The following is a 24,844-nucleotide window of genomic DNA, read 5'->3' as shown; positions in this document are numbered from 1 at the left end:
TGAGAGTTTGATTATCTAGTTAGTTAAAGCTTTAAAAAATCTCTGTTTACTGATTTAATATTCTCCCCCAAAACTACATAGTGCACCTTTAAGCTGCGTGTCTAACATTTGAACACACAGTGCTTTAGCTTCCTGTTTTCATTGTTGTACTTAAATAAAAGACTCCTGGGCTTGGCTGACGTTTATTGCAGTCATTGTACTTTAAAAGTATGAATGTGCTTTGCGTTAGGATCCGCGTTGCTCTTCCTTCTTCTGTTTATCCAAGCCGGCTTCATCTAGATATGCGAGGCCGAAACCAACGCCGCATAACTCCAAACTTGTTAGTGTGTCAATAAAATGTGGCAGTGAGAAGAATGGACTGTGTTCTTGACAGCACATGACAACAACAACAACAACAACAACAACTCAATAACCAGTTTTCCCAAGTTCTATTCTCCACAGCAGTCGCTCCGGTAATAAGATATTTCAGGTAAAGCAGGCAGCACTGCAGGCTGAGTGCCTGGGACCTCGGTGGGTGGCTGGTGCGAAGCTGGCCTGCGCGGGGTCATGCCACGCAGCTCATCTCTAAGCTTAATGGATTAGCTATCTCTGGTAGTCCAGCTAACACTGTCCTTCACATGGCTACGCAGGTATCTCATAGCCTACGTACAGGGGGAAAACAATCTCCTCTGCAAATATGCTGTCATCATCCGAGGGCGTGATGAACTGAACGCGTCTCAATTTTCCCGTCGCCAAGAAATGCACAATCTTCGTGTCATACAGAGGCAGAAATGTTCCATTACCGCCGGAGGGTTTGACTGATGTGACATATCTTCTTTCCTCACACCTGATGACAGTCTGAAATGTGTGTGAGGGAGAGTGTGTGTGTGTGTGTGTGTGTGTGTGTGTGTGTGTGTGTGTGTGTGTGAGAGAGAGAGAGAGAGTGTGTTTCATTGTGACAGAAAAAGGTGCCAAGATATAAACGTACAGAGAGCAGTGTATCAATTTCTATTTCAGCTCGGGAAATGGCATGCATGACTCTGCCCTCTTTTTCATAACTGAGGCGTATAGTGTGGTGAAAGTGAAAGTGTGTGTGTGTGTGTGCCCCTCTGTTTGCCCTACTTCAGTATGTCAGTCTTGTTCTTCATTCCCAGCCAGCTCCTCTGGGACTGAATCACATCCCCGGGGGGAAAACCGCCACGAGCACGTACAGACTGCTTTGCTCCTTAATTTTTTTTTTTTCTCTTTGTTTTCTTTTTAGGAGCCTTCAGGTATGCGTGACCACCTGCTGCGTCCTACACAGTAGTCCGCCATTACCTCACTGTAGTAGACATCTCACCAGTCAAAAAAAAATCTCATTACACTTAAAGGGGCACTATGTAGTTTGGGAGAAGAGATTCACACTCTTTTTTAACATTCACAGTATTAGTGGGGTAGTAATGCAAACTCTGAAATATTCATTTTTTCCATGAATGAATAAACAAGCTGCTCTCAGAGGGAAATAAGGTCCGCAGAACAGAGTTTGAAACTAGATAGGTGGCAGGGTCTGCCACATATAAACAAAATAAAACAGTATGAAGTTGTGTTGTCTTTTAAGGTCAGTTTGTTTATTCTGTTCATTCACTCATGAAAACAAAGGGAGTTTGTTTATTCAGCTTTTTAGTCAGTGAATAAAAGCAACTTCCCCAAAACTACATACTGCACCTTTAAAGACGCAATCATCTAGAAAGGAGCTCGATAAATTAGATGTTTTTAGACAATTTAGAACGCGAATCAAGACACGTCCTTTGGACCATCGCTGAAAAACCCGACCCGAGTCTTTCACAAAGAAACCCACAGTCCTTCAGCATTACAAACAACCTCAACAAATCGTCCCCAGGCTTTTACAGACGACCGGGAGGGACAAGGGGACAGTCTCATTTTTCACAATCGGCTCACATAGGTCCAATAAAAACTGATCAATGCATGTAAATGACTAAGAATTTGTAACATAGAGACCCTATAAAGCCAGTGTCATCATGTGTTAATGATCACTGCTCTTAAAATATGACAGCGCTGAAGTTGTTCAGTTGCGAATTTAAGTTGTGATCGTTAAATCTACTGACATGAAATTGAAAATTAAATTGGGTTTTGTACACTTTTCCTTGGTGTCAGACTATTTTTAACATAATGGTGGGTTGGAGTGGGAACCTGGGATTTATTTTTTTTCCCCTCGGGCCCCAGCAGACTAGGATCGCCACTGCTTGTGTACATTGCTTGTTCACTTGTTTTTTTGTCAGTCCAGGGTCCAGTGTACATACAGAACTACATACAGGTGGGATGTTGTTGGGCTTTTTTTTTTGTATATCTGGGGAGAACTGCAGTCTCACACTTTGTGTTTTTCCCACCAGAAGTTGATACAAGGTAGTTTATTTTTTTTGTCACCAGAACAGAATTACACTTTTTTTTTTTTTTGGTCAAATTTGATCAAAGCCTGAGCAAATCCCATCAAGTCCCAAACCCCGGGTGCTGGGAGCTGTCCTCGGTGCTGATCTGAGCTCCTTGACAGTGTTTTCCATAATCATATGTCACTATACTGTCTGAACATGTAGAGGGAAGCTGGACTGACTGTTAAAATAAAAAAAGGCTTATTTCAAGGTGAAAAAGCAATCGCACGTACCGTTCTCCACATCTTCTGCGTCTTCGCCGTGACAGAAGTGGCGGTCACAATCAAATGCGAGATGGACACCATTATTCCCAGCACGACGGCCAGCAGCGTCCGCACGGGCAGGAGCGCGTAGGCGACGAAGGTGACCAGGATGAGCTGCCACATGCCCTGCTCCGGGGACGTCGGGGGCTCCATCCCCATCGCGCCGAGCGAGAAGGGGCAGCAGAGGAACGAGAAGGTGAAGCCGAAGAGCAGCGTCAGGTTGACGATCTGCTGCAGCTGAGTCACTTGCAGGTACTTGACATTAGTTACGATGAAGAGGGACACGAAGATGACACAGTGCACCGGGTGGGACCCCTTGGAGATGGTGAGGCTGGGGCCGGACAGCAACTCCACCACGGCCAGCGTCGAGGACATGAAGATGAGCACGGCCAGGGCTTTGAGGGTGGAGGTCTGCTCCAGCTTCAGGTTGTAGTTCTGGAAGAGGGACTCGAGCTCCTTGCAGTCGAACTCGTCCTCGCACACGATGGTGGTCAGGGGGACGCCCGGCGGACAGTGACTTCTCTTTCGCCTGGTTTTGACTTTCTGAAACGGTATTTCCTCCATGTCAGTGCCATTCATAAACTGAATACCTGCTCACGGGCTGAGGGGTCAAACGGAACACGCCGAGCACGCAGCGGGGGAGCCAGCTGGGGAGGAGGGGGAGGAGGAGGAGGAGGAGGAGGAGAGGGGGAGAAGAGGCGCACAAGCCCGGCTGGAGGGGGAGGCGAGAGCGTCCCAGATAGCCCGAGACCGGCCGGTGGCCACCAGACGCGCTCCCGCACTATCCACAGGTTGGAATGTGTCGTTCCGAGGGATCAGCTGTCACAGGAACCTTCATGCTGCGGCTGTGTTTGCATGCGATCTGCAAGGAAAAGAAAAAAAAAATCTCTCTCTTCCTTTCTCTCTCTCTCTCTCTCTCTCTCTATCTCTCTCTCTCTCTCTCTCTCAGATGTCTCCCGTTGAGGAGCAAGCGCGCACGACGTCTGGTTCAGATGGTGATGGGAAAAGCTTCTTCTTCTTCTTCTTCTCTTCTTTTTTTTTTTTTGTTGCGGGGCTCAGATAGGATCACGCCTGCGCATTATGAGGTGAAGATAAGACAGGTCTCAGCTACTCAACACACACGCGCACACACAAACACACAGTCAAGACGATCACATCCATCACAAACACACATACGCGTCCTCTCCGCGCTCCACCTACACATGACATGTTTCCATCATTAAAGCGCCGCAATCTAATTTCTCACATGTTGATTCATTTATGCTCAATGTCCCCTCCCTCTTTTCTTTTCTCCCCCCCCCCCCCCCCCCCCCCCCCCCCTTCCTCCTTCTTCACATGAGGAGAAATTAATAGATGCACTGTGTTTCGATGCTTTCAGACCGTGATTCATGAAAATCTTTCTCTGGCTTGGCAGCCGCACTGGATATTTGCCTGGCGCAGGACGCGCGGTATCATGCCTGCATACCATTCATCATATGATTTTCAGTGTTGCCACCCTCGCCACCAACCAGCCAGCCAGCAGCCAGCGGCACCCTCTTGGCATTCAGGGGGTGGTGTCTCATTCATTACCAGGGGAAGATTAGTCATCCGTCACAGGCTGCCGCTGCCATGACCCGTCAGTGCCACGGAAGAGTGTAAGAAAGTGACAGATGGATGCGAAAAAGTCCAGCACTCTGCCATGCTACCAGGGCACCAACATGCCTCCTGTGTGTCCCCTCCCCTCCATCCTCTGTGATAGCTGTTTGTGTTTCGAGCTCTCACTGAATTAACCCAGCTGTGGAGCGAGTGTATGTAGTGTGACAGGTAAACAAAGAGGGGGAGGACTGAAGATGGGACGTGGGGAATAGAAGCAGAGAAGTAAAGTGTTTGGCACCCTGTAGAAAGAGGCAGTTTGGTCCTGTAGGAGCCTCTAAGCAAGTCAGGGGAATTAGATCAATCCATCAGTCGAGGGACAGAGAGTAAACATGCATCATATTTTAAAGGATAAGTTCGCCAATGAATGAGAATGCAGTCAGTATCTGCTCACGCTCATGAAAGTCAGGTGAAGTTTTTCGTAGTCCAAGAAACATTTCCGGGGCTTTGCAGCAAAACAGCGTTGGAGTATAGACCGACGTAGATGGGGACTTGTTTGAAAATGACTTAAAATCGGGCATAAAGCTGAGTTGCTGGGGGCCCCTGTCACCCCGAATTGATTTGAAAAGACATTATTTATTGCACCTTCAGTGTGTAGTCGGCCTCGCGTGGCCACTTCAGACGGGGTGCATGCTAACTGTTTTAGCTTAGACGCTACGGTGAAGTTTCCGGCTTTAAAAAAGGAGCTAAGCGTGCCGTGATGCCGTTTTGCTGCGAAGCCCCAGAAATGTTTTGTAAACTACAAAACCTCACCTCACTTTCCGTCGGCATCAGGGTGAGTAGATAACGACTGAATTTTCATTTTGTGGTTGAACTGTTCCTTTAAGATGTCATCTTGGGCTTGAAATTGGACAAGACATTTTTATTTTATTTTTTTAAAACATTATTTTCTGACCAAACAATCAATCCAAAACAAATCTTATAATCCAACTTGATTTAAACTCTTAAATTTTAATCAAACCTGACAAAACCCCCTCGCTGTCACACTGAATGATTCGTCAGGAAACGGCTCCACTGTTGTGTCCACAGCTCTGCTCTGCCCGCCAGTCTCCCTCCTCTGTGCTATCTATCCCTGCTCCTCTGAGAGGAAGATATGGGACACAGGATGTAGGACACATGGCTTTTTAGGCTGATATCCCGTCTTATCTTCAAGGTTTTCTACTCTTGTCGCTTCTCACCGGACTTTATTAGTGAACACGAAACGCTGCTGTGTGACTGTAGCCTGCCTGTCACCCTTTCAAAGGTGATATGCAAATGAAACAAAACGCCTGTCGTCGAGTTTGATTAATCCCGCATTGATTTTCCGCCCTCATTCCAATCAATATTTCAATATTCCACGTGTGGGAGCTCTGAAATTGATCTCAATAATGAGCTCTGCTGTTTTGTTTTTTGTTTTTTTTGTTTTTTTTTCCTTCAATTTTTTTTGCAACACATCGCACATTCCTTTGATGCAAATGTCAAACTGTGCATTCGACCAAGATGAAAATCTGACATTCAGATTGCCATTTGTGTATCTACACATGCAGGTTTGGACTTTTGCACTTGAGTGACAGTTGGTTTTCTTTGCATCCGCGTGAAGGCGTGCAGTATTTTCCAGGACGGACCCTCTTGGCCTGTTTGTAGCAGGGAACATCAGGTGGGGGGGGGGGTTAAAAGTGTTATTCCCTCCGCTTCAGGTGTAAGTGCACGGTCACACTCTGCCAGCCCTCATCTTCTGAGAACAAAGAGAGGTCTTATGGGAGTTCACACCACAAAGCTGCACTCCAAGGGCGTCTCACAAGGAGACAGGAGCCTTCTCCCCGCTGCATGCCTCTCTGCTTAAAATCATCTTCCACTTCCTCCTCCGATGTCTGTCTTTCTTTTTCCGTCCTTTTAGCTCTTTCATCGCAAGGAGAAAGAAAAAAAAAAAAAAAAAAACCCTCTCAGACCGAAAGACACGAAATGACTTCTGCATCTGAAACGATGTAAAACAACTGATTATGTGTCTGACATATTTACATTGCAAAAATCGTTATTTGAATATCGGCTTGATGAATCGCAATTAAAACCTCCTCCGCCACATGTCACTTCTGTAGCTTATTGCCAAAAGCACATAAAAAGATCTGAGCGAATGTTTTATGTCGGGGCCCTTTGGTCATGTCTCGAATGTGTCCTGAAAAAACGTCTCTTTCCTTCTCAAAAATAAGATTCAATATTTACCAGCCCAGTCCCCAGGATAAAAAGTTGGTCATTTACGTTTCTGCAAAACACAAGTGTGAAATTACTGGATATTTTTTGAGGTGCGCTCAAGACATTTCCAGCCATGTTTGTGGCTACAAAAACCCAATATTTTGATGGAAAATCAGGAAATTTTGTCTGTGTTTGTGGCTACAAAAACGTGATATTTTGAGGGGAAATAAGGACATTTTCAGCTGTGATTGTGGTGACAGAAACATGATATTTTGACGTGAAGTTGAGACCTTTCCGGCCATGTCTGTGGCAACAAAAACCCAATGGTTTGTCAAGAAGTGTCACGACTAACAACTAACTCGTGTTAGTAGCAAAAAACAGGTATTTCAACACAAAACACAATGTTTTACTTACCCTAACCAAGTGACCTGTGTGCCTAAGCTCAGCCAGTTGGTGAGAACAGCTGTAACACAAGATTAAATTGAAAAATGAGCCCAAAGAAGTTGCATCGAGAAATGTGAAGCTTCAACAACCCATGTTTTTCAGTGATGTACATTTATTCAGGCAACAGGGTGTAAATATACAGTAATTTTTCTCCAACCATTAGGATGTTTGTTGAAAAATATACAGCTCTGACATCATTTGTTTGGTCCAGGAGGAAAAAAGCACAATAGGATATGAATGGAGACGAGCAGAGCACATGAAAAAAAAAGAACGCCGCCGCCTCTGTCTAAATAGCGCTTCACACTCGCTGTCATCAAGTGATCATCAGTAATGATAGCCCAGCAGCCGGCAAGTCCCACCAGTGTCCAGATGTGGTAGGAGCATTGCTGGTCTTATAATCACAGACACATTGGCTCAACACCAGCAAATGAAACAGCCAAGCCGGACCCAAGAGGCGCTCACGATGCATGTTGTGAATTAGCTAATGTCAGCTGTAATTAAAATGTGCTAAGAAAAAGAAAAGAAAAAAAAACACCTTTTTCTCACAGTTGTCAGGCAGGTGTGCTGCTCCTGGCTGCCATATCTGGGCAGGATAAGAAAACTGCGGAAGATGTGAGGATACGAGCATCATATGCATTATATTTTGTTACATGACCTCCATAATATGGTGATAAATCTTTTCTTTCTTTTCCTTTACTTATGAAAAAAGAATAGAGAGTATAAATCAAATATGGCCACGAGTCAGCTATTTTTCACTTGAACTTAAAAGAAATGAGTCCAAATCGCAGCCTTGAGCGGGAAACCTGCACAACTCCATTTGTCAAAGCTGAAAACATAATACACACATAATTACCAAATCAAAACTGGACTCGGGGAAAAAAATCCACAAGCTTATCCTTCATTCAGCAGAGAATGATTTGTCCCCCTCTGCAAAACACATCCACAGTCACAACAGATGAATGTAGAAGCTATGTTGCTCCATATGATTGGAACATAAGTCATGTGCTGATGCACTTGTCAGTTCAGCAACAACAAGGTCATTGGACTGTATTTTATAGAGCGCACAAGACTGAATCTAACGCAGTTTAGCTGCTTGACATATGACTGTTGGTGTTTGTTGTCCATTGAAAGAAACAAGGGTGACCACAATAACCGGACATGTGTCAACATCTGTGTCAGCGAATCGGAAATGTTGTAGAAGCACAAATATTTAAGAAACGTGATAAATAAAATATATTGTTTTTCACTCTTCAATCAAAAAATGCACTCATTCCCAACCAGTTCAATTTTGGGATGCTATATGAAATTAGGGAATACTTCTGGTGACAGATGCATCCTTCCATCCAGAAATACATCTGAGCGGTTAAATAGGGGTCTATGCCTGCAACCCAACAGCCAGAATAAATGATGGGATGTTGTGTTTAAATATTTGAATATTATGTTGCAACAACAAAAAGTCAGTTGGTCAGGGTTAGGAAAAAAAGGTGCTTTGGTTTAAAAAGCCTGGTTTTTGTCACGGCCACAAACATGAACATCAAGCAACGTTGCACAAAGAGCAATTTGGCCGACACAGGGAGGAGGTTGGTGATGATCGTCGGGCCAAACAAGCATGGCTGCCATGTAGGACACCTCTGTTCAAGTGTAGTGTGAACCAAAAGTTACCAACATAGCAAAGTTCCGTCACATACGTAGTTTTACTGAAGTTACATATGTAATGTGGTCATTTGAGACCAAACTGTGATGTTTTCCTAAACCTAACCAAGTAGATTTGGTGCCTAAACCTAACCAGATAATTTTGCATCCAAACCTAACCAAGTATTTTAGTGTCTAAACCTCACCAAACAGCGAGTGTACATCCAAAGTTCTGTCATTAAGGTTTGAGGATGTGTTGGGATTTTGTTGCCACAAAGACGGCTGCAAAATGTTCCCACTGTCCCTGAAAATACCCAGTTTTGTCAGCTGAAACAGGAGGCGAATGGTGGTTGCAGACTGGTTTCTAACATTGGTCTGTCACATAGCTGTCACAACGTATATGTAATGCCAAAACTCTATTCTGGTGACTGGGCTGGACGATGAGTAGGGTAAATCAAACTACATATTTAAAGCTAGCCTTGGTGAAAGTCGATATTTGGGGCAAAAGTTCACCATCCGGCATTTTACAACTTCAGCAAGAGTTTAATCTGGAACTGCAGCTTCATTTCTCACTTTGAAAAAGAAAGGGTTGATAACAACAAAGTTGAGTGACACCGACCAACGTTTCATATCTTGACTGAGAGGGAAATAAAAAATCAAACCCGGGTTGTGTAGAGTCCTGCTGCTGTTACCTTCCATCCCCTAAACAGTATACATGATTACCATCCCCTTTTTCTCGCATGACAGCTTGCTGATTGCAACCTTTTGCTTATCAACCTACACATCTCCATCTCCTCCATTACAGACACCACCCTCCTAATCTTCCACTCACATCAGCATTGCTAATAAGCCCGACAGCGCGAGCACACTGTTTATGGACACATTTTTCTCAATTGCAGACTGTGATGGAAAATCGTGCAAAGACAGTGACATTCACAGGATTTTCCTTTTTTTGTGTGTGTGTTTCTTCCAACTTCACAAAGTGTGGGTCACTGTTTGGATGCTTTCTGCCCGAAGACTCCATCGTGTGATGCAGACAGATCTGGGGCCACGCTATTTTAAAGTCTTGTGCTGCAGACCTGAATTCAAAGGAGCGCACTGCTACTGCAGGTTAGACCCTCCGACAACTCTTAACACTGGGGAAAATTAAGAAAGCAAGGTCACTGGCCTGTTTATAATGACAAGACGTGACGACTGCGCCTGTTTCGCATGTGTGTCTGCGCGCGAGCTTATAATGGATCAATAGCCATCAGGTGCATGAGATTCAAGTGCGGCACCCTCCCATTGTGAAATCCTCTTAGAGCTCCTGATAGTTCAAGTAATCTGGGAGAGGCGATGTGTGAGTGCGTTTGTGTGTTTGCGTCCAGTCCATGTGCCGTGTCCCCGCCCACAGAGGCTGTCGCTCCAAAGTATCACATGCTCGAAGTGCTCGCTGTGCAGCGCATGAGGCAGGTGAGAGAGACAGAAATAGAGACAGACAGACAGACAGACAGACAGACAGAGAGACAGACAGAGACAGAGAGATAGACATTACAGTGCTACCGTAGGCACTATAATCAGCCGTGCCATGACTTTAAACCTAGCCCTGAAGGAAAAAAGAGCACTAAGTAGAATCAAATGGTGATTTAAAAGGACATTTTAGGTTCAGGGTGAGGATGTATTACAACTAACAGTGGGCTATCATTATAGATATATAGATCAAATATCCATAATGGATCAAAAGACTGTGTGTAATTCGTCACTCGTAGAACCCACAGAGGAATATCGCTTGACCCAAAAGCCCCCCCTTAGTTTTAGCTTCTTTTAGCTTATTGTTTTGGTTTTCTAGTCTTTGCTTGAGTCTCATCGCTCTCACCAGAATCGTTTTTCAGCTTCAACAGGCAGCTGTTGTCAGTGAGAAAGCTCTGTTAAAGCAGAGCGACCTCATACCTACATAACCGATTAGAGTCACGTAATCTGTTTGTCCTAAAAGAAATTATTAGCATTTTTGCACATCCAGCACACTAGTCTAGGACTTTTTTTTAGAATTGTTTTTTCTGTTGAATGCCTGAAATAAGGTCTGAGACAAAGAAAGATTTAAATCCTGTTTTGTTTTTTAAACACAGCTGTTTGCAGGATGTATGAGGTGATGAGGTAATGTATTTATTTGTGGCTATGTTAGATTAATAACTGTAATATGATGATGGTGCACCAAAGGAGACTACGTTGCAGTTTCTGTCCTCGAGCGGTGAGACCCCTTATAATTCATTCGCAGCACTCCACCCTGAAAAACAGGTTTAATTTCACGACTTATATGTTGTGGATAAGTTGGAGTCTGACATTTCTAATGTACGTCATATGAAGGCATCCGTATTAAACTGAGACTGCTTGTCCTTCACACTAATATTCAATCAAAATCATTGAACTTTGGCGAAATGTGAATAAAGATGATCAAAAAATAAATTGGGTGTAAAGCCCCTTCGAAAGAATCCATAATCCTCTTGGACAGCTGGAGGCAACCCGCCTGTACAGAAAATACTGTATTGCTTCCGAAATAGTGCATCTCACAGCAAAGCCTTTTTAACGTTGCAGTGAAATGAGATCGAGAAAGAGAGCCGGCGGCAGAGATGTTAGAGCAGAGATAGCCGGGCATCCTGACGGTTAAGAGACACCTATACAGCAAATATTGAGCAGGTCAGATGAGGTCAGTTAAAGAGTACCGATCTAAGACACAGGAAATAAAACAGAGCCGGCCGAGCGGAGACATACCGGATGAGACTCAACAACACTTGGGGAGGACTGATGTTGAGCAGGGACTGGATATTGAATTTTAAAGACACAAACAAGATTCGACAGGCAGGAGGAGGAGATGCCTCTGTGCTGCTGCTCTCCCCCTATAGGAGGAAAATACTTCTCTGGGCCGAGGCAGGGCCACTGATCAATAACCAGGAGAAAGTGGCCGCTAGCCTTGATACTAATTAGTGCAGGGTTAGAGCAGATTAGCTGGCACCTGAGCCCCTATCTCAGCCTTTTTTTCTCAAAACAACAGCTCCCTCCCAGTGAGGCTACCTGGAAACACCGGCATCAGCATAATTCAGGGATAACATGGGCGGAGGATAGACACCTCAGTCAGTCTGTGAAATCAGTGGGAACGTTGAGCTTTCGTCATGCAGAGGCAACAAAAATGACGTTTCAGGGTGGGGGACTTGTGGGGGTTTTTTTGTAAAGAGGGGTGTGGGGCTCGGTGATAAGTGCCAGGGCTGGTTTTAAATAATGATGGTTCTCATGGTAACAGAGGGATTAACGGCACAGCTTTGTTATCACGGCCAAGTCAGTGAACAACACACAGAGTTCAGAGAAAGGTTAGTAAGAGGTGTGTGCGCGTGTGTGTGAGAGAGAGAGAGAGAGAGAGAGAGAGAGAGAGACTGTGCATGATTTTGCATGTATGTGAGACAAGCCCCAGTCTGCGCTCTAGTGCTGTGAATTGACAGTTGCTATAAATAGAAAATACCTAGACCTTCGAGAACCCCAGCAGCTCTGTTTTTCCTCAAAACCCACACAGCCGAGGTAAATACTGTTGACATACATTTTAGAATGCGATGTGTTTTGAAAGCTCGTCATTTGATTAAAGCAACCTCTTCAACATATATTTACGGTTCGGTTTTATTGTGTTATTTCCGTATGTATTATATTCTGTAGACAGATTCACCAAATATTAAACAAAACAGAGAAAACAGAGGACGATGACGACAACCCAATCCCCAGAACAAACCTCACAATGCACTTGGGTATGTTGAAACATTACTTTTCTTTATGTTGTAACCTAAGTTTTCTTTTAGGTTGACAACACTGCATGTTGTGGCGTGGCTTAAAATACATGTTTTTGTTCTCCACAAACTTTCCAGGAGATGTGAGACTTCTCATCAACAACCTGCAATTATGAACACGACTGGAAATTGTCCCTGGGCCTCCTTTACAAAATATTCAGTGCTTTGACACTTCTAAATGTTGAAACACAGTCTCTGACTACAGTCACTGTTTCAGCTGCCCTGTTGCTTTCCTTAACTCCTTAAATGTTTTCAAAAGGTGCAGCATGTAACAATTGGCCACCTGTCAAATTCATGTTTAAAACAAATAGGCGGCAGTGCATCACTGGAGTATCTGCTATATATGCTAGTATATGCTAATTGGGACTTCCACTTTGATACGATGCTCAGTTGAGGGCCTGAAAATTGTTTCTATTTTTAATTTTTTACTTTATCAATGGTGATATGTTGTGGCTTCTTTCTTGTGACAAATGTACTTATTGTAGGTCACTTTGGACAAAAGCGACTACTAAATGCCCTAAATGTAAATGTAATCCACTAGTTAGCTCAGTTAGCCATGCAGCTAGCGGTCCGAACTGAGAGCACGGCGCATCTGGGAAGTGTTTGCTTTCAACTGGGATGGGTTGGGTCCCGCTGGTTAGCAGCATGCTAGCTTTGTTCGATATCTCTGCAAAACAGCACACTTATGTCGTGACTGTTTTCACATTCTGTTGATTAATTTTGTTCATTTTTTAACATTTTCAGCTAAAATTCTTACATATTGCCCCTTTTAAAGAAAAAAAAGAAAAGTTAAAAAACGACCAAAGTCTTCTTAAATGTGTTTTCGGAGACACATTTTAATCTCACTAACAAAGTTGAATCATCAGCACACAGCAAAAGCTTACTATCTCCTGCATTTTCTTTACCTATATCAGGAAGAATAAGGGTCCTTAGACTAACACTTGTGGAACATCACATTTGCTATTGATACTGCATATACATAGACATGGTTAGGTGTGATTTAAACCAACTAACTAGAGGTTATCACATCCAGTAGCCTCCAAATTACTGTATAATGCTAAATAACTCACATAACAAATTAAAAATCTGTGTATTATTGGCGGTGACGTCAGAGCAGCCTTATTAAAATCTAGCTGCAATGCCATGCATCGCTGTCGCATAATACACAATGTGTTCTCCAGCCTTTGGAGTGTACCATTTCTTTCTTCCTCTGGTCATCATTTTCACACTATTTTAAAAATAGAGCAATAGTCCTCTGATTCGAAATGCAGATACAATACTCGTGAAGTGGTGGAAATTAGCCACACACGGTGCCTAATGGACATAAACATGCTCTGTGCAACTGTAAAGCTACAGTACGTAAATCTGTGTGATGTTCACGGCTGCTCACCCAGCCTGACCTGGTTTGGTCTGACACTTCTGCCAGTGTGCATACTGAAAGAAAAATCACACCACTACACACAGACAGCATAGACACAAACACACACATACACACACAGACACGTTCTTCCCCCTGGTACAAGCACAAGCACAAACACACACACATTCATCTAGCTGGCCAGCATACACCACTCTCAGCTTTTTCCAAACACGGAGACTCCAACAAAATAAGTCTCAGAGTCAATCACACCCACAGACACTCACATTGAAGGCACACACAGCTGCCATCTCCCGGTCAATCTACCTCCTCATTCAAAGAGACAGAGGGATATTTGTAGAGCTGCCACCAATCATGATGAGTCTATTAACCCCGAGGCTTTTGGGTCAGACAAGAACCTTTTCCACTTCTACTATTTCATCCCTCCCCGCTACATTCATGAATGAGCCGCAGGACTCCGGAGCGGAGTTGTCAGCCCTCTGGCAGCCTCGTTCACATCAGCTCCAAGAAATGACTGTATCAGGGCGCTGAGATTTCTTTTAAGTGCCTCTCCATGTACTTTTTTCTGCTGATGACAAATGGGGACCTGGCCTCACATCTCTTTGAAGGGAAGCGGCGGTAATAGAAGAGGAAATGAGGAAATCTAATCACGGCAATGATGATGATGATGACGATGATATACATGTGCAGGTGGAGATTCTAGATGGCCGACAGAAGGATCTGATTTGGATGCTAATTGTTGGGTCAGGAAAGCGAGTGATGAGGCGCCACAGTCGAGACGGTATAATAATGCGAGAGGAAATAATGTCCGGGCAGCGTGGTGCGTTTGTGGTGCTGCAATTTTAAGCGCTTAAACTAAAGTGGGCGTGAAATGAACCAACCCTGAGGGACTCCCCTGAGATCCAAACACAGAATATGTGTGTGTTCTTGTATTTCTCTCCCTACCCCTCTCTCGCTCACACACACACACACACACACACACACACACACACACACACACACACCTCCTATAGCTCTCTTGAGGTAATTCCTTTATGACTATATTACATTATCACAACACTGTGTAATGAACACAACGTTCCACAGCTAATCTAAATGACTCCTAGCCCTCCGTCTCTCTCAATTTCACTCAGGGACTTAACCATGTTAGTCCAGTCGGTCCATGAAGATAAACAATTTTAGCATATATATATATATTTATATATATATGTATATAGCCTTCAGGATGTTTCCAAATATAGGAGCTGGGACCCCCACATGGAGACGCAAGATGGACAGAGATTTAGATCGCACCATTGTACCTCCCGAGTCACAGCCACCCACTGATACACAGGGATTAGTCCTGTATCGATTAGTCAATATAATGAAAATGAATAGCCACCTATTCTGATTTATAATGGTTGCATGTAAATCGTTTTGATTAATGCATCTTCAAGAAAAAAAAATCTACAAACTTCCTGGTTCCAATTTTTTTTTATGCAAATTAAGAGTTTGGGGGTTTTTGACTATTGGTTGGACAAAAGTGGGAATTTGAATACGTCATTCTGGGCTCTGGGAAAGACTAACCGACTAAACAATTATTAATAAGTCATTAAAGTCATTGGCAGATTAATCAGAAATTAAATGTATTGTTAGTGGCAGTCAAAAAAGTATATAATTTAATTTAAGTACTACTATCATGTTGACTCAATAATAATGGGAATACCTTTAATAACTTAGTCATCTTAGATTTCATTTCTAATACTTTATACTTTATATATTTATTTAATTGCAGTAACTTAATTAAGAATAAGTGATTTAATTGATTCACATCAACTCAACATGATATAAATACTTGCATTACATGATATACTTTACGTGTAATTATGTAATAGAATTAGAAGTAAATTTTATGTGTGATTGAAACACAAAGTCAGTCTTATAGAGGACAACAGATGCCACCTTGTGTCACGCTTTCCACTTCAGACTGTGTCCATTTTCAGCAGCATTATGACTGAGGCCGATTATGTTTCCTCAGCTCGGCTCAGCCGTAACAATTCTGAGTTCGCCAATGGCCTCGGGGTACTTAAGTCTGCATTTTCTCTCACTAAGGCATACCAAGAGAATAATTCATGTAGACACAGGGTTGTTTTCTGTGTTCCTTTCAGAGCCGAGCTGTATGCCACTGTTTAATCTGTGGTCTGGATAGGAGGCTACATGCTGGCATCTACTGTTCATTGTGGGCACACACAGTGCAGCACACTCCACTCTGTCTCATGGAAAAAAAAGTCATGGGTGGGTTTCTCAATGCAGACAATAACACACAGACACAGCAATGTTCATTTAGTGTTTTAATAATCATTTTCTGTATAAATGCACTGGCAGTTTTAATAGAAAACAGGATAAGATATTGATTATCATTAGCATAAAAGTTACATAACAATCATCTTATTTAATGTGATTATTTTCATTTTCCATCTACAGTGGTTGAACATGTATATTGAAAAGACATTGAAAAAAAATCTATCAAATGTGTCATGATAACTTCATGACATGTAACTGCATGATGTCATAATAGACACAATCAAACCGCATGAGAGGGAGATAACGCTGATTCAGGCTAGGATTGAGAAGATTTCCGTCTCTTTCTCAAGTCGCTCTGTCCTCGTTCAAAAAAAACAAACTCTGGCTGAATCTCTGTAACATTGGTCGATTTTGCACTTGAGGTTTAAAGCGAGCATTTGGTCAAGGTTGTGTAAACAGGTTTTGAAAGGCACAAGATTAAGTTATGCTCCGTACATCTGTTCATTTGGTGGAGAGAAAGAACAGAAGAATATTCTGCAGTGATGCTGATCTACAGCATAATTTTAGAGCACAGAATATATAAAAAAAAGAATCTGACATTCTGCAACCAGCATCTAACAAGCAAGAAAAACAATACCCTCTGATATCCATGGAGATATTTTCCTATGCAAATAATGTACATAGTGCATAGTCTTTTCAAGCAGATGACACATAGAACATACAATATCCCATTTCCAGTTTAGCGCGTTATATATTCAAGTATTAAGAGGTCCATCTTAAAGTTCCTAAAAGGCTAAATTCTTTACAACTCTCTTTCTACTGCTGAGTATCAACAGCTCTGATTTTAAGGCAAACATTTGGAATTAAAAAAAGACGCTACAAAACCTCCCCACCAGCCTTTGATAGCATGGGTCTGTAGAAGAAGCCACTGCTTGCCGTCTGTAAAGTCGTTCCTGTGGCTCTTAAATCACCTCTGACTCGTGTCGCGCCAGAGCTGGAGGCAGCGTGGTTCCACATGGACCCTGGAAATGGTGCCTGTATCATATCACAAACACACGTCACACACACACACACACACACACACACACACACACACACACACACACACACACACAGAGATAAGCAAGGTTACACTGAAGGTCAGAATCTCGGTTACCAGGTGAAAGGTTGCTTGTTCAGTTGAAGGCTCGTTCAAGGTAGAAAAACATTGGCGTGTTGTCTACACTGCCAGCAGGTGGCACTAAACACCAGTGTCCACATGGGTCATTGCCCACTCATCTGTTTTCACTTTTAATTCACATATTTTCATGCTTACTACATTCATTTGAGAACTAGATGGCTGGTGGAGTTTTATCCTTTTCAACATGCACTCAGTTTCTTGTCTGACTTACGTGAAGTACTCAGTTTTTGGTGTTGTGTGCGTATTGAATTCAGCCACTGGGACGCCCCTGGATGCGATCTGGGGGCCAAACATGGCTGCTGGGTAAACAATCGAAGACGTGCCCACCTGCAGACGGGGACACCAGCGTCGACTTGAAACCCACTGTACTGCATTGTTTTCAATAGCCAGTCCCAGAAGGATTCTGACCCAATATTTGTTTTACATAGTAATATTACACAAGAGGAGAATATGACGTGTGTCCATGTAAACACAAGATTAACTCACCACAAGGCAGAGATCACAGGTCTCCATCTCTTTTTCCACCTTTGTCAGGATATGAGAGTCCAGAGTTTCTCCAAAGAACACAACGTTGGGCCTCAGCAGCCCACGGCAGTCTCTTTCGTTGCACCTTGATACAGCAGTTAGACGATTAATTGCGTCATTTTGTTTTTAGCACTGAATAATCAGCCATAACACGGATGCGTTAATCCACACTGACAGTTTTCACAGATTTTTTTTGGGCCCAGAGTTGCAACATGCTCAGGGCTGTAACTGACGATTATTTTCCTGATTAAATTGATTTGTGGTTTAGTCTTTAAAATATTAGAAAATGGTGAAAAGTGTTTTCAAAAGCTCAAGATGACGTCCTCAAATGTCGTGTTTTGTCACAATCCAAAAAAGATATTGTGATATAATGCTGATATAGAATTTAACAGTGAGACATAAGGCAACCAGATACAAATTAAAGCATAACCCCTTTACTGTAGACTTACAGTACGGGGGCTCAATAGTGCACCTCATGTGTGCTTTTGAATTAAATATAAAATCTGAATTAAACAATTTATCTGTGTGCAGCTATTTGGTCATATTTATTTGCAGCTAGGAGGAAAGTCATAGTTTTCATAGCACTTTACAGCCCATGGGTAGAAAATGCAATAGCCATTAAATGGAATTAAGAGATTCTGCAACAGGTGGTGAAGGAGCTCGGGGACAGAGAGCGCTGAGCAGGGAGGAGCAGCAGGTCCAATAGAAGCTCAAAGTAGAGCAGGTGGGGGGTGGAGACAGTGCTTTATCCAACTCGTGTCTCTAAAGCATGCAGACACAATGGCTCTCGTCTAAAGAGTGCAATTGGTGGTAAACAGAGATTCCACAGTTTATCTAACATTACTCTTAATTTGAGGTGAGCCAAAACAAACTCCCCATCATCGTCATTTTACTCTTAGTCAGATAATTTGTTCCTTTATCTGCTGCCGTTAGAATTTTCAGTACAGTTCAGGCTCTCGTTCATGTTTTCTCTCCTACCATAATGTGCTCTTTGTACGCAGAGTATTATAATATGAGACTGGAACAAAATTAAAGCGAATCCTCCTGGTATTTGCACAATTCTCCCACGGATGCATATAAACAAACAAGGGACACACGTCACTGCTGCTATGCAGAATGCACTAATGAAAGTGGGTTTTTTTTAGGCTGGTGTATCTGTTTAACCAAGGAAAACTGACTGACTGAAATCTGACCATCTAGGATATCAATAGTCTGAGAATTGAATCCCACCTTGGCAGCTTATCCACAGGAATCTGGGCATCAGCAACATCTGGGTCAGGTGCTCTGTACATTCAGAGAACAAACACAGAGGGTTAAGTAGCACGCGGGGTCAAACTGAAGGGACCAGGCTACAAATCCTGGTCATTATCAATGTTAGTGTGTGTGTACTCCAGATTTGCTGCCTTTTACCCTTTGTCCTTAAGGGCCGCACATATGGGGCTACGCTTGTTCACGGTCACTTCTCCACAGCTCACACAGCGCGTCTCCATCAGACTGCCTGCAGTTACACAGGACACACACAGCTGTTTGTCACTGAGGCCTGCCCTGCGCAGAATTTGTTGGTGATGAAAGTTCTGTGTCCTGACTTGTGCAAAGTTAAAGCAAGATTTCAGCAAAGAAATCTGGCAAATGCCTTGGCACTGTTTTTGACAAAGAGGCAGAACTGTCTCCTGAAGATTTCAACGAGAGAATCAGTAAAATATTTTGAGTGTGTCCACTGATATTAAATATCAACCCTGTGGGCACATGAGATGTTTTGTTTAAAAAAAAACCCAACAACAATAAATCCAAAATTGGTTCTATATCCCAGTAAAACCATGACATGTACTACATCACTTATAGTTACAGTCACAGTTTCCAGCAAACTGGCTTGAGGTTTTCCAACTAAACTTTGTCTTTTGTCATATTTCATGATGTCACCACTCAAAAAAACAAAAGTAATACTCAAACAAAATACATCAATTTAATCATTTTATAGCTGGGCAGATTTGTTGTTATTGTGGTTATATTAATGTAATTTATAGTGCTTTCATATCACTGCTAGACCCGCCCATTAATAGAAGTGCATAACTCCTTTTATGTGCAGCCAGCGATTGAGCAAACACAGTGAAAATGTTTTTGAAAGGCTAATGCCAACAAATAAGCATTGAGAGACACAGGAAAGGTCTTTTTTTTCACATGACAATACAATCTGCTCACATATAGCCAATAAAAAATGATTAATACATGTAAATCGCTAGAAACTGTTACAAAGATGCCTGTTAGTCTGTAGGTGCGGCCCATGTCAGCCTCTCACCATGAACCTTGAGCACATGTTTGGACCCGGCCTGATGGTGGAGGTCGTCTATGCACTGGGTGATGACAACCACGGAGCGCCCCTGCTTCTTCAGCCGGGCCTCACACTCTGCTATAGCCAGATGGGCGGCACTGGGCCTCTTTCTCAAAGCCAGCTCCCTCCTGTAATGATAGAACTCCCAGACCCGAGACGGGGTGCGAGAGAAGGCCTCTGGAGTCGCCAGATCCTGGGGAAGCATCAACATCGGCATGTTTTACGTTAACACTCATATACTGAGAAGTTATTGTAACATTCAGAGCAAGATTTAGAGTTTTAACACCTAAACTGAATTGGAAGATTATTTTATCTTATAGGAAAGACCATTTTTGATTCCTTCCTGAAAGTACATCCTGCTGCAGCCCACAACAAGACTCCAGATTATGCAACAAACATCGTTGCTGTCTTTACTGGCCGTTGCTGCTGAGATAAATCCACTGAGCTGTGAGGATGCATTATGTAAACATAAAATACACCCACTCCGCGGTAAAACAACCCTGAACCACAGCTGGATATGAGACCAAACACAAACCTTTGACCTCAATAAAAAGACAATAAACAGATAGATAAATAAATAATATAGCCACGTATACTTGTGTGTGTATGTGTGTTTTGCTTTTGAAAAAAGTACCTGAGATTGCCACTTCCTCCACTTCTCATTTTCTCCCCTGAAGGTCGGCACTCCGCTCTCTGCGCTCACACCTGCCCCCGTGATGATTGCTATGTGCTTGGCTTTGGAAAAGAGCTTGCGGAATTCAGACATATCTAGGAAAATGAAAACAGAAACCAACAAATAATCAAGCTTTTCAACATTTTGTGATGTACAGTCAGGAAAGGATGACCACCCTGGCAGATTTCCAGTGTTTAATGATGGACCAGTTATATCCTGACACAGCAGCAAACCAAAATAATATAAACCCTGAAAGGTTTATATTTTACCTGAGTTGGGTCTTGTTGTGTCCACTACAGGTCCTCTCATCGCATTAGTGGAGCACATCCGTAGACCGAGCGCAAACACAGCTCGATTTTGGAGAAGCATTGCCGCTATTGTTACAGGAGAGCAGACAAAACAAGACAGAAGGATAAAAATTAAAAAGAAAGTTACGTTAATTTCCACTTTCAACTCGTATTTATTCTCACAAATGTGGTGTTTTAATTTGTAGTATATGGTTAGGATGTAGAAAATAAGTGCCGTTTCTTACTGAATATGAAGACGACTAAATGTCCTTCAACATTAACTCTACGGGCGTCAAATGCATTTCCTCTTACAAACTCAAGTTGTGCAGCCAAGCATTGCTCAAGATACCACATATGTCACATGAAAATTGGGGCAAGTGTACAAAATAATGCAAAGTATGCTTTTTTGTCTTGTTAAGGTTATTTCTCTGCAATTAAATCGATTTGTGATGATGTTGTACAGTATGTGAAAAATTGTGACGCCTAGGGGTTATTTTCAGAGACGCGCCTCAAGTAATTTCGTCCAAGTCTCAAGCATCTACGATCTTTATAGAGAGAAAAGATAACGTATACCTGCTTCTCATATAATTACTTAATTGCTAATTTATCTAACTTCTTCAAAAGTATAATAATGGATTGAATGTGTTCAATAATTAACACTATTGGTGAAATAAAAACAATTAAACAAAAGACATGTAACATTATAAAAGCTTATTTAGCTCTACATTTCTTCCAAATCAAAAAATATTCCCTCCCTATCACGTTTGAACAGTGAAATACTGACATCAATGTCAAACTTTTTAATATTCTAGCTGCCTGTTTTCAGAAAATCCTGGTAATGCAGAGATTTGGCCCCAAAGTCAAGCTTAAGGTCATCAGAACAGCGACTTGAGTCGACTCGAAAGTGAAATCTCTGGTTACCCTAAGTGGGAAAACACAATACAAATTTTCCTGTGCATGTGCAACTGTATAAACACCTCAAATTGCAATTTGCATTGCATGTCTCAACATATAAAAACAAACACAAGATATAGCTGCAGGAATGCCTGTAATGTGATTGTGCAATCAGAGCACAAGCAGTGATACTCTTGTGTGCAATGAAGCCTGGCATTGCAACAAAACTGAGGCAGCCTGGACAAATAAAAATGTGCATGAAGGATATTTTTAAAAGAATGGGTGGAAGTAAAAAGGCCTACTTCAACAGGAACTGACAATTGGGTGCGTCCTGCAAGCCTGAACATACTTACAGCTAGATGTGTCCTAACAGGTTTAACAGGCTGTCCAGCCTCATGAACAATAGACTACAACTCACACCTGACTTGAATGTATGAAAGACCAGGACTCACTAGGCAAACGCATAAAAGACTGCAATGCACTACAGCTCCGAGTCAAGAAGTTTGGAGCCATTCTGCACAATTCATTCAAGTTTAACTCCATGCAATGACTTGTAATGTGTCCAAAGTAACCGAGCAGTCACTTTATATCTGACATGATAATATCTTGACAACGTTCGGTTCATTTTTAAGTCGCGTGCAAACTCCTAGCATGTACAAAGTTAGCATGTCGTCGCTCCTCACTAAGTTAGCTGAGGATGAGGTGTAGTCGTGCTCGCTGTCACATATGCAGGAACTAACGTGCCAAGCGAGCTTTTGCAGGGTAACAACACCTAAAAACAGGACAGAAACACGCGTGTTGAAATGAGTTTACCTCATTAACCTGACCGCACGTACCTCTCTTTGTGATAGCCACACCTTTGGAGCAGACAGACACAAACAAACACACGCCGAGGAACCTTGTTTACCTCTATCCCTGCAATTATCATGGGTGGCCGTAAACACGGCGCACACTGTCGTAAAGCGCGCCTTGGAAAAAATGCACATAAAGTGAAGAAAAGTGAAGAGGGGGGAAAAAAGTGCAGTTTAGGAGAGACATCTAGTGGTTGACTGCTGCAAGTGTGCTTCATTCAGGATGATTCATTCACCATCCTGCTGGAGGAGGCGTCACTGAAGTCTTACTGGTCAAAATGTGTGGAAGAACATGTTTTTTATGCTGAAATCTCACATAAAGTTTTACATATCTTCCTCTTTTCAGGTATATTTAAAGGTGCAGTATGTAGTTTTGGGAAGACATTTTAATCAGAAGGCAAGACAAGTTTATTTGTATAGCATAATTCAGACACAAGGCAACTCAAAGTACTTTACAGGGGCATAAAATGGCATAAATAATTGTATTTAAAATACAAGTTCAGAAATAGGGGAATATTTTGGCCCTGTGATGTCATCTACTTTTTTGAAGAGAAAGATCTTTATTGACTGATTTTTAAATGTTTATTTTTTTTGCCAAAACAAACTAAATAAATAAACTCTCCTTGTTTTCATGACTGAATAAAGTGAATAAAGCAAACTGACCTGGAAGGACAACACAATTTCTGTTAACTGACTGTTTTACTTTGTTTATATGTGGTGGACCCTGCCACCTTTCTAGCTTCAAAAAGAGTTCAGGGAACCATATTTCCCTTTGAAAACACCTTGTTTATTCACTAATACAAAATATTTGCATTATCACATTAATATTACAAGTGTTAAAAAATCTGTTAGTGCTCCAAAACTACATAGTGTCCCTTTAAGTTTATCATCCTTCAGGGTTCGGAGGGTTACTAATCAGGCTACTTGTTCAAATATGTTGCTAGAAACGTAATCCGAGTAGTGCAATATTCAAGTAATGTAACTTGATTACTTTCCATTCCTTCTGGATTACCTCAGTCCCAAACTTGGTACTGAGGTAAAGAGATTTTAAACTGAATGTGAACAATTTAACATGTATTTGATTTTAATATCGAGTGTGCATTTTGTAAGAATACACAAGTGTGCATTTGGTCTTGCAGGCCAATATATCATTCTTTATTTAAAAAATTGTAACCAGTAATCCCCTTTTAAACTGAATGTGATTACAACTTTATTTTTTCTTCTTATTTTACCTGAACAGCTAAATTTTTTGTATCCCAAATAAGTAATCCTGTTACATGTATTCTGTTACTTATAGTATAATATAAGAGTATAATATATTCATAAGTCTATTATGTAGGGTGGTCTAGGGTATATTTTATGATGTTTATAGTGCGGAAATCAGCAAAGTGTTGCCAAATCATTGTACACAACTCAAAATTACCCTATTTTAGTGTTTTTATTCTATTCTGTGCTATCTTCATATATTTGAGGACCAAAAACAACGCAACATATTTAATTTGACTTTTACTGCACACGCATATATGCGCCCACACCCCAACTAATTCTGAGTAGTGTCAATTATATGTAATTAGACTTATTGATCATTTTAATTATCGTGAATTATAAGGCAATAAGAAATGCAGCTAAACGTTGGAAAACAATACTGGCAACACTGTGCTTAAGATGATTAAAGCCAATGTTGTATTTGAAAAAATAAATATAAAAATAAAATGAAAATATAAACGTGTGTGTACTTTACCTGAATGTAACGTGTTAAATAGAGTGTTCACAGGATCTACAACTGATTGAACACCAAAGTGTTCCCTGTTATCACATATTTCACCATCTTTAACCTAAATGTTGTTCCTCCTCACACTGCACCCCTGCCAATTTCCCACCGACGCCTCTCTCTCTCTCTCTCTCTCATTCAGTCTCTCTCTCTCTCCCTGTGTCTGTATATGTGTGTGTGTTTGAGGTGTGTGCATGTGTGTGAACTCTCTCTCTCTCTCTCTCTCTCCCTCCTCCTCTCCCATCGATAGCTACCTTTCTCCCTCAGTGTGTGAGTGAGTGGCCGTGGTTCTGCTGCGTCTGCCTCCCCCCCCCCTCCCGCC

General features: G+C 42.1%; 2 protein-coding genes across 4 annotated transcripts in view; both read right to left on the bottom strand.

Moving 5' to 3' along the window:
- Positions 1-3,247, bottom strand: part of LOC115572814 (adenylate cyclase type 1-like) — a 41,882-nt gene extending 38,635 nt beyond the window's left edge. For both annotated transcript variants that reach the window (XM_030403274.1, XM_030403275.1), the window contains exon 1: positions 2,639-3,247. In XM_030403274.1, coding sequence (XP_030259134.1) covers positions 2,639-3,247 — 609 coding nt within the window. The remainder of the gene's footprint in view (positions 1-2,638) is intronic.
- Positions 3,248-16,044: 12,797 nt separating this feature from the next.
- Positions 16,045-23,358, bottom strand: LOC115573075 (NAD-dependent protein deacylase sirtuin-5, mitochondrial-like). Of its 2 annotated transcripts, none has more exons than XM_030403696.1 (9): positions 22,808-23,358; positions 20,989-21,093; positions 20,681-20,814; positions 20,014-20,239; positions 19,128-19,215; positions 18,948-19,001; positions 17,679-17,802; positions 17,404-17,519; positions 16,045-17,047 (listed from the first exon to the last, which is right to left on the bottom strand). In XM_030403696.1, the coding sequence occupies exons 1-9, from the start codon at positions 22,884-22,886 to the stop codon at positions 16,975-16,977; spliced, it is 999 nt and encodes a 332-aa protein (XP_030259556.1). In that variant the 5' UTR covers positions 22,887-23,358; the 3' UTR covers positions 16,045-16,974. The 2 variants fall into 2 exon arrangements, with proteins under 2 accessions (XP_030259556.1, XP_030259557.1); XM_030403697.1 differs by having other exon boundaries at positions 22,737-22,877.
- Positions 23,359-24,844: the final 1,486 nt, after the last annotated feature.

This window comes from Sparus aurata, chromosome 21, assembly GCF_900880675.1.
Source record: "Sparus aurata chromosome 21, fSpaAur1.1, whole genome shotgun sequence".
In the NCBI taxonomy this organism is placed as follows: Eukaryota; Metazoa; Chordata; class Actinopteri; order Spariformes; family Sparidae; genus Sparus; species Sparus aurata.
Note: the sequence above shows the minus strand (reverse complement) of the source record. Positions and strands in the feature narration are given on the sequence as shown.